Here is a 13,359-nt window from a genome sequence, read left to right as displayed (position 1 = left end):
ACTAATGCAAAAAATGGCTATCTTTTGATCAGTCTTTCTCTGACAATGCTGTTTTATCCCTTGATTTTGCTGACACTTAGCCTTTGTGACTCTTTACGTGGGCAGTAGTGAATAAAAAGGACCAAAAAAATCTCGTGGTAAATAAAACCATGTTGTTCAGAGCATTCACTTGACAGCCCTACCTCAAATTCTTGACTTTTGTAAGCTTTATATAGTAAGTGTAATTTAAAGACTTCTTACAACCTGAAACAAACCTATATCAAAGATTCCCTGTTTTCTTTACGGAATCTTTCTCTCTTTGTTTTAGATAAATTCTGGAAAATGGCAAGACTTCTAAATGTTATCTTTTTTTTTTCTTTTTCCTAACAAAGAAATTGAAGTCCTTTGCCAGAATTTTACAAAAGAAACAGAATCAGCTTCCTTTAATCTCAGAATCCAAGAGAAGCAGCTAAGGTGGAGCAGGAAGTCCTGAACTCTGGAAGACCAGACTGTCTAGCTCAATGCGAGGTTTAAAACTTCTACATTCTTCAGGCATGGAGCCTAATCCAGAACTTCTCATCTCCTGAAAATACTTACCACCTTAAAAGTACCCCCAGAGGATGACATGAAAGCCCGCCTCCAGCTCCTTAGCAGCAAATTCCAAAAGGTGAGAACCAATCAGCAGAAAAGCAGGCAGTTGTTTCTGTTTCAGAGGATTGTTTTTGTTTGTCTATTCTAATTTACCTGTATTCTGGCACAAACATTCCAGCAAATTCTAGTTTGCTGACCAAATGCTCATCAGCTGGAAAATTTCCAAATATAGCAGCTGCATGGCACGCTTTCTTCACAGCAATGAGGATGGAGCTTAAATATGGAGTAGAAGAAGCATAAACAGTCCCCTTTAAATGAATAAACTAATTGAAAATTCCTGCTTAATCCTGCTACCTTTGAAATGCAGAGTTGAGAGACAGATGAGCTTCACGAGAATCCTGTTCCACTGCTGTCAAAGCTTTGTCCTGCAACACTCACCTCTGGTCTCAGAACAGCCTTCCTGCAGGCCTGGCACACAGGGCCACTCCGGGAAAAACTCAGGGGAAGTCGACGGGTTCGATTCTGGCAAGTTGGCTCCTCACATATTAACCAACCCTGAAGAAAGGGAGAACATAGAAGAAAACACATTTTTACTACAAATTCAAGTTATAGCTTCCTTTTACCCCACCTAAACAATGAAACATACTCAAGGAAGGAAAAAAAAATCCCAACTTTAACGTCCCTCATGAAGCTGATACTATCATATGTATAAAGAGGTGAAGGTCCTTGGTTAAGGTAACGCAGTCATTGGTGGAGAACAAAGCTGAAATCTTCTTGCTTCAAACTCCCACATTCTGCACACTGCAGTCACCTCTTCCTTGAAATATACTGAAACCTCTCCAGTTCAGACAGTATTAACACATAACAGAATTATTTTATACAATTACTTAGACCAAACAGCAAGACACCCCAGAGACCTGCAACAAATTAAATTTTGAAGTAAAGTGCCATTTCCTTGCCTGTGCTTTAGAGAGGAAAAACTATGAACTTTTAGGTTTTCTGATGACATCCAGAAGTTTTCTTTTATTTTCTCTTCTTCTTTTTAAAGTTATTTTTAAAACAGAAAGCTATGAAGACTTCAACATAAACTGACTCATTTAGGAAAACCTAACATTTTGGTGCATTAAAATGAAATAAAATCTGAGCCTGCTTGCTCTATGTCAGCTCAGGGAGACAACACAACAGGCTTCCCTTAAGACAATGAAAGGAACAATGCTTCTGGGATTGGTTAAGAATTTTCCTTTTGTACCAGGTTCAACCATAGGTTAAACCAATGCCACACCTCACCTCTAAAATCCACCAACAGCAGATATCTAAGGAAGAGCATAAAAGAAAGCACAGAGTAAAAGTTTTCCAGAAGATTTTCCCAGCTTTGGGGAATGGCTCAAGGACCTTCTGAATCACTGTCTCTATGTAAAGTGGTGACAGATGCATTACTACCCCATCCCAATGAACTTCAAGTGCTTTCTGAACAAATGTAAACTTTTAGCATCTGCACCAGCCTGCAGAACAACTACACACTATACAAAAAAGTACCTTATTTTTCTTGAAAACACACACATACACACACACTTTTCTTTTTTAATGCCTTCTAGTTTTTGTATCAGTAGAGACTAGGAGCAATCATTCTGCATTCACCTTTTCCATGCCACTCATGATTTTATAGATCTCCATCACATCAACTGCAAGCAAACTCTTTTCCAAACCACAGCTTGCATGAAAACCACTCCACATCTTTGCTGCCATTCTCTGAATCTCTTCCAGGCCCCTTTTGAACTGAGGGGGTGGAAGAAAATGGGACAAATGGTGAGGGAGATGAAACCAGTATTGCACACTGTATTCAGGATACTAGATGAACATGAATTTATACAGAAACGAGATGGTATTTACCATTTTGTTCTCTGCTTCTTTCTTTCCTCAAGTTCTGTTTCCCTGAAGCACTACTGAGCATTTGAGTACTGAGCAGTGATTTCCAGAAAGATATTTATTATTATCCAAGAATTGTAATTTTATTTTTCACCAGTAAGTCACTACACACATTGTATGCAAAATTAAGATGGATTTTTTAGCATCTGCATCACTTAACATTACTTGGCACAGCAATCAGTCTTCCATTGTTAACTGTCAAGTCAACTTGGTATCACAAGGTCTTTCTGCAACTCTCCTCAAACAGTTCCTGCTTTTAGCAGCCCTGAGCAGCTCAGCACTGTCAAACTCTGCATTTCAGATTATCAGCTGTTAATGTCTCTGCTGGGAACAGTGACTGTTTATATTTGCCTCCGTTTCCAAAATTTGTTTTTGTTGCTCCTGCCAAGAAGTTTAACCTAACCATACCAGGATTCCTGGTACTTTGACAGATGTATTACAAATCAGAGGACAAATCAAAAAGTTGCTTGCTTCCCTTCTCACTGGCTCTTTAACAAGCTGTCCCAACATTACGCTCTGGCAATGGCTTCTACCCACTTTTCACAGTGACAACTCAGGTTTCGAATTATCACATTTCCTACCCTTCCAGTTTCCACAGCTCCACTTGGAGCACTATTGTCACCATCACCATATTGGTTACAAGTCAATAATGAAAGTCTGCAACTATATACCTTTTCTGGCTTTCATTGCCTGGAGATTCTGGTTTGCTGGTGAAGCAAATTTGTTAGTAAGACACGACTTAAGTTTTCTCACTGGCATGGCCAAAGCTGAATCTGTATTTTGTACCTCAGTAATCCAGTCCTGATTCTGTATGACTATGTCAGTAGCTTAGTTTAAAGTTAAGGTATTTGAGTTACATGTGAAGAAATACATAAACTTTAGTTTTCCATTTTCCAAAACCTTGTTAAAATAAGATTTGACAATGTCTACTTTTAAAAGCTTTAGGTTTGGTGTTTGTTGGTTGTTTTTTTTTTAAACTTATTTCTGTCAATTTCTTTCCTATCATTTACTGGAGTATGCTGAGACGTCTTTGGTTGGTTGTTTGGCTTTGCAGCTTGTTCTCTAAAGGATCAGATAACCTGAACACTATGTTCTTTCATGTTTGTCAGCTTTAACCCTTTCTTCAACTTAAAAATATATTCGCTATAATCTTTTCAAAAGTGCTAGAAGTCTGATTTAGTTTTTTCTTGGTTTTTTGGTTTTTTTTAAGATGAAACCTCAAATCCTTTTAAAATAACTTCATTTATTCTGGAGACCTCTCTTCTTTCACCAGTTCTCCAGCCATGGTGTTATATCCTCAACATCAATCCCACTCAGTGCCAAGCCCATCAAAACACTTCCCATTACTCTTGCAAGGAGGAGCTTTGATACCCATGCAGGCAAACTAGAAAAACTTTGTGGGGAACTTCATGCCAACAGCAGTATATAACAGTACCTAAAATGTGTGCTCAAGTCCGTAATGCAGAAATGGAGAGTCCATTAAGGCATGCAGTTAGGGTTCATTTTGATTCAGCTTCGGATATCTAAAAGCCTGACACCCAATCTAAGCCAGTCACCCTATGATCCACTTATAGTAAGCGGAAGAAGAAAAAAGTATCTCTAAAAAGCGATTCACCAAACAGATTTTGGGATGAGCAAACACTGCTCTAGACTCTCTTAAAGTAAGGGTATACCTACTGTCAGAGCAAGCTTTTTGGAAACAGTATGATCAGCGTATCTGATCACTATCCTTGAGTTTTATTGTTACACAGATTAACAATGTAAATCACTATGTATTTAATACTGCAGAGTGAGAAAATTCCAAGAACTCAGAAATCTTTGGTGGATTTAATTTTGGTCTCTTGCACAACTGTTGCACTAGCAGTCCTAGTACCACTCAATCCTTGTCACGTATACATTACTTATGACAAACATTTCACAAGTGACATTAGAAAGCTAGACACTGTTCAACAAGACTGAGCTAATTCATCAGCAGACGCTTCACCAGAAGAAGTTCTAATTTAGAACCTGACCTAACATAAACACCTGCCTTGTATATTCTGGAGTCAGCAGACACAAATGAGCCTCAATTACAAATGCTAGTTCTTTGCTTTGGTTTTGCAATCGAACCTAAGATTTATTTCTAAAATAGGAACGTGCTAATCTATTGCCTCACATTTTTTAAATAACTCAGTTTTAATAAACATGGAATAATTTTCTACTGAAAAAAGCTACTCAAGGATAGCACTGAGATCTTCAGGCACTCACTTATGTGAATACTGCAAATATCATTAGAGCCACTGTGAGGGAAAGCACAAAAACATTTCTGGAAAGGATAATGAATTGTTACAGATCTTCCATTAAATTAATTCTTAGAGACAAACCCTATGCTCTGTGTGGAAAGCTGTTTATGCCGTGTTTGCTTATTATGTGGCATATCTACCTTCCTATGAGACATCTGGGAGCAGTCTGACACAAACAGAGCCTTAAAATACACATCCAGGCAGGGGGAGGCACGGAGGGTGTCCTCACCCATTCCAAAACCCTCCTATTTAAAAGCATAATTGTTTCAGCTGTAACTATGAAAAGATTCTGTGTGCACAAAGAGAACACTTATGACTCAAAACATATTAAATGACTACATTTGAACTTTAAAACAATGTATTATACTAGAAAAACAAAGCATGGAAACTGCCAGATAGTATGGTATTTAGTTAAGGAATGCAAGTGCAACTGAAAAAACAAAGCCTGGAATGGGAGCAGCATCCCAACCTCAGCTGAGCAGAACACTCAAAAATAGATAACCATGAAAATAATGCATGATAAAAGTAACAGTGTGTTTTCTGCCACCTATTGGCATTTTTAGCTAACAATTAAGAAACAAAGGACTACACCACTTGCAAGGTACTGCTTCTGTTGTCTTATAAGGGAATGCACAGATGGTCCACCCAAACTAGCACTGAATAATGATATCTGAAGCAAGTTTCTTTATGCAATTGTTTCTGTCTAATGCAGTTATTGTTGCAGAACATGCTGATCTTTGCTAGTCACAAAATACAGTTGAAAAAAGACTGAAAACTCCTGCTTAAACTAAAACCAATAGCTTGGGATAAAATAAGGATTCAAATTCAAGAGCTTACTATTATACTTGTTTTCAGCTACTAACAAATAAAAGTCAAAACATACAACTTTCACTGAACAGTGTAATAAACTCAACAAACTTTATTTTAAAAAAGATCTACATTGTTGCCTACAATAAAAAACCCAAACATGATACTAACTACATGTCCCTTCAATTCATATAGAAAACAATTAATGTCACTTGTGTAGACTTCCTACCAGTTATAATTAACATTAAAGAGGTCTTTTCTTCTTTGTCACCTCTCTATTCAGGCCTTATTTGCTTTTGTTTGTACTTCGTATCTGTTAATCTCTCTTAACAAATGACAACAATAACTGTTGCTATTATGCATGGAAATTAAACATGTAGATAACTGTGTGAAGGGAGTTATTTCTGAAAAAAGCAGTATCAGAAACATGTAGCTCTTTATGTCTCTTGTTTTGCTTTAATAATTAAGCCATAGCCTTGATTTATTTTAAACAAAAAACTTTTCCATGGACGTGCATGTTGTAATCAATTTCAATACATGCATTATGTTCTGATTCAATTTGTTCAAGTGCGTTATTGTTAACCCTTATTTGATCCATGCCTGTCATCTTCACTGACCAAACAAAACCAATCCTTCATTTCCCAGCAGCTATCACTGAGTCTGTAAATTTATTTGCAATAGATCAAACAAAATCGTAACAGGAAACCTTCAGGTTTGTTCTACTTGGTATCTGCAACACTGTGGGAAATGAAATACAAGTTGATAGGGGGAAAAAAAAAAGGCAACTAGCATTTCCAAACATTCTGTCTACAAATGCTTAGTTCATTTATAAATATAAAAAATGTATGCAAAAAAACCCCTGAAGTAAATGCACAATATAAAAGAAAATCCCTGAAGAGCACTATGTCCACAAACTGTAGCTAATGGGGAGAAATTTGCAAGTCAAAAGTAATTTTCTTTCTTTGTAAGTCTGTTCTTGAGAATTAGCCTCTCACATTCTAGTGATCAACAAGCATTATAAATATTACCCCAAAATACAGAGGCAAGTGGTTTTGGAACAGCCTTTCAAACAGAAGTTGCAGGAGTCAACAACATGCATTTATTCAGCTTTATTTTAATAGTTTTTACAAATTACATTTCACAATGTAGCTTGGTTGCCTGCCACAGGAGAGGACTGGATGTGCTTGTCTATGACACTTCAGTTCTGTATCTCTTCCTGCCTTCAGACAGTCTGGATGCTGACTACAATGCTTTAAAAGTTCACATGGAATGAAAACGTGAAAGTAAAAGTAAAAAGAAAAAAAGCTGCAAACACTGAAAACTATTCAGAGGCCGCTATCAGTCACTTAGGAGTTGAATTTAAAATGTCATTAATGCTTGCTTCTCTACAATCTTACTCTCCACTGAAAACAATCTTAACGTGGATTTTTGGAAATGGGATCTTGGTGGATGATGTTCAACCTCCAGATGGCTGAGATACCTAAACTCAAGCACACTGGATCCACAATCCATGGCTTCCTCACTGCAGAGCTGAAATTATCACCTTATATCATCATACTTGCCAGAAGGGAAGTGTAGGAACACAACCTGGACACGCTTTCCTAGTCAACCAGCATAAGCTTGCTTGCTGTTCATGTCACTGAACAGCAAATCAGCTTTTGGAAGGCTAAATGTGAGAGAGAACACAACAAAAAAATTCTGATTCAGGCATCATTGTGAGTTACTAATCAAGCCACTCTAACTTCAAACTGACCTCCCCTTGCAGACTGCTCTTACAAAAGCATATTATTTCCACTAATTCCAAGACCAGAAGCTTCAAACCCCATTTTCCTGCCAATGTCCATTATTATGGGTAGCGTTGCCTAACAAGACAAATCTGTTTGAAGTGGCTTTAAAACCCTGGAAGGATGAGGTTCCACATACTGCATTACTGGGTAAACTATCCAATCTACTGATACCCCCATGCAATGTTAAAAGAGAGATGATTTTATGAAATATTTTATATGAAGTTTCTTGTGGCAACAGTGGACTTGACTCAGTGACCTGAAAGTTACCAGTTCCACCTGCAATAACTTGTTCTACATCACAGGTGTGTTCTCCCTGTTCCACCTGTGCCTTCTGTAAATAACTGAATTGTCTGGGGGAGCAGACAGACAAATGATCCTCAGTAGTATACAGCATCCCAGGAATTAGAACTTGAGCCAAAATCTCTGTTTGCACATCCTTTGACAAGTGTTTTGACTCCTAGTAGTAGCTACACCTTTTGAGAATTACAGCACAACTTTACATTTGAAACACCATAGGTGCCATCAATATCAACTTAAAGATGAGCTATTGCTTGCTTTAAAGTTAGGAAAGTTTTTCTGCTGTGCACCAGAAGCCTAATTACTTTTAAGTAATTTCAACTTCAAATCTGCTTTTTTGCCTGCTCAGAACAAAGAAATACTCTAGTAATAACACTGACTTGATCCAATGCACTCGCACCACCTTGGTGAGATCTCAGCAGCAATGAAAATCTGAATGACACTGTGAGAACTAGTGTCATACACTGGAATTTCAGGAGACAGCACAGACTTGAGTGACATCTACCTGCCACTGCTACAATCCCAAGAAGAAATCCCCTCAGGTCAGCGATGCTATCATAAGTAGTGAAATGAGATTTCACACGGGAAGCTTTACCCATTTAGTGATGTGAAGTCCAGCATAACTCAGGTTCCACCGGCAACGTCACAGTTTTTAATGGGGAAATGTGCCTGGTAAAATCCTCAGAAGACCCCTCTTATAAAGAAACCAATTCTACTGCTGCTAGACACAAGAAAGGGATAGACTCACTGAATTTTTGAAAGGGTTTGTCAAGATGGAGGACTTGATGAGGCTAGGATTGGCATAATCAGAAGCACACTTCTCATCTGCAGGAAAAGTAACTCTTGGTGGTATCATAGTGCCTGCCTGCTTCATATACCTTCTGCAGCTGCTTCATCCTGGTTGTCCTTCCAAAGCTGGTACAAAAGATACATCAGACAGCTCCTTGATCAGTCTTATGGATGGAGTAATTTATCAGTGAGACTAGCAATGTAGACTCAGTGGAGAACACTTTGATCAGGACGGCTCCACACAGGCAATATCTTAAGACATCTGACAAGTCTGTGCATCTCCTAGACAGCCTGAGCAGAGACAGCCATTCCTTTGGAACTCATCAGTACTAATAGGAACAGCCTGGAGACGGAACCATCTGAACTTATAAAAGACTGGATCAACATATGAAAGGAACATCTTGTGATATCAAAAACCCTACCTCTTGGTCACCCTCCCTGTTTGGGCAGGGGAAAGAAAAGACAAGTAAATTCATCATGGTGATATCTGGAGATAATTTTGCCAGAAAGAAATTTGAGGGAAAACAAAAAGAATACCTTGTCACAGAAGATCACTATATATAAAAAATGAACCATCAGGCTTCCTTCCTTCCTTCCTCATCCCCCAGCAAAATGACCACCATCAGAAATGAAGCCCTTATAAAAAATCATGCAACCACCAGCTTCTCAGAGGGAACAGACTTTTTTTTAGCTCTATAAAAGACTACTACCAAAGTTAGCTCTGGAAATTGAAGGTGGGCCTGCAGCTTCACAGATGTAGCACCCCACCTAGTTTGACATTCTTCCTATCAATGATGATATCCATGATAAGGAATGAACCAGCATACTCTATTGACAAGAATTACACAAATCAACCCTAAAATCCAGAGTAATGGAGTCAGAAGCAATCATTGATGCAGAATTCTGGGTCAGCAACTTCTTCAGGACCCTGCAAAGCTTGATATCCCACAAGCAAACCAGACACCAAGCACTAATAAAATAATGTATTTGTGAGACCATGAGAAAGATCATTTATCTTTGAAGGAAATCTAGGGGACCTGCAATGCCTCTTCAATAAGTAGGTTCAGACATCTCTAAATCGTAAAGTAGTTTACGTATATTAATTGTTATCGATATACTAGTCATTCCAAACTTTTTTCCACTTTGTCAAAATTTCAACAAGAAATTACTGGAAAAGCTCCCCACTTCTTTAATACATTACCACAAAGAGATCAAATTGTACTGGGTCAGAAGCCCTAATGTTAGGTTCAAAAGATCCCTTACTAGAGAAAAGATATGTCCAAATTTCATCCTAGAATTTCAAAATGTAGAAGAATTTCACAATGAAGAGTATGTGCAAGTTCGCTTGAACTGCCAGGCATAATTGAAACTTTAAATCAATTATCAAATTATTCCAATTAATAAATCTAAAAAAATATCTTAAAACTAAGTTATATAACATATTTATACTCAAATTTGAGTATATAAAACAAAGATGACCTTTGAGGATATTTTAAGGCTTTATACTGCCGTCCTAACTGTAACATTTAATTACCTCACAATAATAAATGCCTTTGATATTTTCACAGACTCTTCAAATAAATTATTTCATAAAAGGAGCTGGGTTAAGAGTCTATTACTGATGCTGGCTGACTAGAGCTTCTGTCTTTTTATTTTGAGTGGGATAGGTACCATGTCAAACATGCTGGCAAGCTTGTTCTAGCTGAAGGGGAAGATATTGCAGCATATGCTCAGAGTGGTGAAGCATCTTAGATTTACATAAATTCTTTCATAAATTTATCCTACATCTTAAAACCCTTACCCAGGGAATGTTTATTCTGTGTTCTCTGGTATTTTGTTAGGAGTTGCGTACATTTGGCTTTAAAATCCAAGAAACAATGCAAACAGTTTTAGTAACTATTATAGTAATGATGACTGAAATTTGTTCCTGAAATTTATACGTAAAGCTAACTGTAGAGCATTAAGAGACCTGATTATAGATCCAGTGTGGTATATGACTATTTGGACCACAAGTAAAGATGAGGAACTATTTTATCAACTCACTCTTGGCCACTGACTTCACATTCATTTTTCTTTTTCTATACAATAAATATTGCAGCCAGCTCCTCATCCAGAAAAAACAGGTTACATTTCCCAGTATGAGTATTTTTAGATTCTGATGCTACCTGACCATCCCATTTAGGTGAAAAAGTAAACAGGAACCAGGCAGTTCACACTCCATTTCATGCTGCCTCACTTCAAATGGAAGCTGAAGATACGATTTCAATTTCTTTTCAGAGCACTTCCTCATTTTCAGAGCTTCTTGAGTTTTGGCCTATATACCTGATCTGAATTCAGGTGTGGGATGGACTGGACAAAAAACTCTTATAAAGAAAGGAAATTCCTTTCCTAGATGGTTCATTCTGCTCCTCTTGAATTCAGCCTTATCCAGAATGATTAATATATAGATGCAATCTTTCAGGAAAAATACAAAACTGTCTCTTAAAAGCAAAGAATATTAACAAGGCAATATGAATTGCTGTTAAAGTGTACTACTTGAAAGCAGTACAGAACCTGGAGATGGTTGGTCTTATATCCAGCATTATTACCGCTGGAACCACATTAAAGGATGTTATCAAATTGAAGCGTCTTGGCCAATAACTTCCTAGTGGAAGGCAAATGACTGCTTTACTGCCCAATGAGACAGTACTGCTGGTAAAAGAGAAGGACACCCTCTCCAAAATACTATCTATTGAAAGCTCCTGTTCTCAGAGACACTTGTATCTGTTGTCTCCGTTCCCCGCTGGAAAGCTGCCAGCCCAAACTGACTCAAAGGCAACTGGAGTCAACAGGAGCCACACGAAGGACCAGATTGTGACGGTTCAAAGCAACTAGACAAACTGTGTAACTGGGGACAAGGTAGCTACACTAACTTGCTACCTTAAAGAAAGCATGATAGGAAATCAATACTACCTATGTTTCTCAGAAGAACACAAAATGTCCTTCTACCTTGAAAAGGCTGATGATACTAGAACAACAGAACTGAAAATCTTTTTGAAAGAAACTACTCAAGACTGAAAGAAAACTTCATTAATCTCTAGAAAATATCACTCTCAGCAGTAACTGTCACGCCAGTTTGACCATTAAAAGTCTTGGGGCATGTGTGTGTGTGTGAAAGCAAGAGATAACAGAAGCAAGAAATACACCCTACCTCCCTAAAAAGAACCCAAATGTTCAAGCTAATGTAAAAAAATGTTTTAAACAAAACTATCAAAGAAGACAGAAGTGAAAAATATCTTGTATGTCAATGTAAGAGTTTTACATATTATTAAAAATTGATTTTTTTAAAAAAGTAAGACATCTTTAAATGTACAGTCATGTCATTTCATACAAGTTATTTCAAACTTATTGATCTCATTTGTGCAAAGACGAGGCTCTATCATCAGCCTGCTGAAAGGATAATAGAGCACTCCAAACCTTTATGATAGGTTTGATGCAAACAGTGGCCCTCATTTAAACACATGTAATAGCACCACAAGTGGACAAATTCCCACCTTAACAGTTGTACATTATAAACTAAATTAGCAAGTATGTTCTGCTTTACTTCACATCAAAGCCAATACCATGGTCTTCTTATCCTCAGTAAAATAAGGTTCTAGGCACCAAAATACGTGCCTAAAACATTAATAAGTAGGGCACAAGTGTTCATAGGCTAACATACTGCTCACAAAGTGAACCAGCAATTACCAACTATTTCATGTAAAACAATCTGAAAACAGCTAAACTGGATTTCAAGCAAGCAGCTGGGAGAAGACATAACTTAAAATGACTACATATGGAAAACTACATTGAGAAAAGGATCAGTGAAAGATGTCTTATATATTTCTGTATGGAGAGCTAAAACTTCTAGAAGGATATTCAAGTCCATTCTGCAAAATATTCTCCCTATTCATACAACTCAAAGCAAGCCACATTCTTAGGCTATAATAGGTCACAACGTGCAGTACCTTGCTTCAGAACAAATTCTGCTTTGTCTGTCAACTAACCACAAAAAGCTCATACAGCTCATCCGTGTATTGCTTGTTAAAGAATCTAGCAACATACAAACAGCAAGAACTCCAGATTTCTTCAAACCCATGCTTCTGCTTTGCTCAGAAAGCTAAAAACACTCTACTCTCCCCCCACCCCCCAGCCTCTTCTTCCACTCTTCCCTCTCCCATCAACATTTGTACAGTCCTTTAATTTTTTCCTCTGTCACAGACTTGTCTTGCAGGAAGTTCAATATGACACTAGATGTAATACAGAACACACAGATTTTACGCATGTATATGGCAGTAACAGTAAGGTTTGTCAACTGAAGTATACATTTCAAGTTCAAGAGACAAAAAGATTGTTTATGTGAAACATATATCTTTGTAATACGGTTATGAACATTTCTAAATACTGAAGGAGTTAATACAGTTGTGAAAACTTTAAAAATGATAATGCACATAAATACATAGATACGTAAGTTTAGAGGAGCTCAAAGGAGTTAAAGGTAATGGCAGAGAAAGTGGTCTCAATGGTCTGGTCACCTTAAACTAGAAAAGTTTAAAGCATCACTAAGCAGTGTTTGTTCATTTAAGTTTAATTATTTTCTCCTTGAGAATGGCACTAATGAAACTGAATATCTTTCATGGTTTCGAAGAGCAGTCTGAATGGTCTGTAAACAGGACTGGGGGCAGACAAGAGAACTGGCTGAGCCGGGGGGTTGCTAGGTGATGCAGAATGTAAACCCACAAACTTGTTAAGGTTTACTTTGCTTTCATGCTGCTCTCACACAGGCTCTCCAAACTTTTAAGAATTAATTTCCAGGTAGCTATTTAAAAACAAAAAGTAGAATAATTAAAAAAGAAAACCCCTTAATCCTCCTCACCTCTTCC

General features: G+C 37.5%; 1 protein-coding gene across 1 annotated transcript in view; it reads right to left on the bottom strand.

The window, feature by feature from the left end:
* Positions 1–13,359, bottom strand: part of POLA1 (DNA polymerase alpha 1, catalytic subunit) — a 204,286-nt gene that overhangs the window by 65,706 nt on the left and 125,221 nt on the right. The window contains exon 35 of the mRNA XM_055802046.1: positions 1,009–1,125. Coding sequence (XP_055658021.1) covers positions 1,009–1,125 — 117 coding nt within the window. The remainder of the gene's footprint in view (positions 1–1,008; positions 1,126–13,359) is intronic.

This window comes from Falco peregrinus, chromosome 4 (assembly GCF_023634155.1).
Source record: "Falco peregrinus isolate bFalPer1 chromosome 4, bFalPer1.pri, whole genome shotgun sequence".
NCBI classification, from domain to species: Eukaryota; Metazoa; Chordata; class Aves; order Falconiformes; family Falconidae; genus Falco; species Falco peregrinus.
Note: the sequence above shows the minus strand (reverse complement) of the source record. Positions and strands in the feature narration are given on the sequence as shown.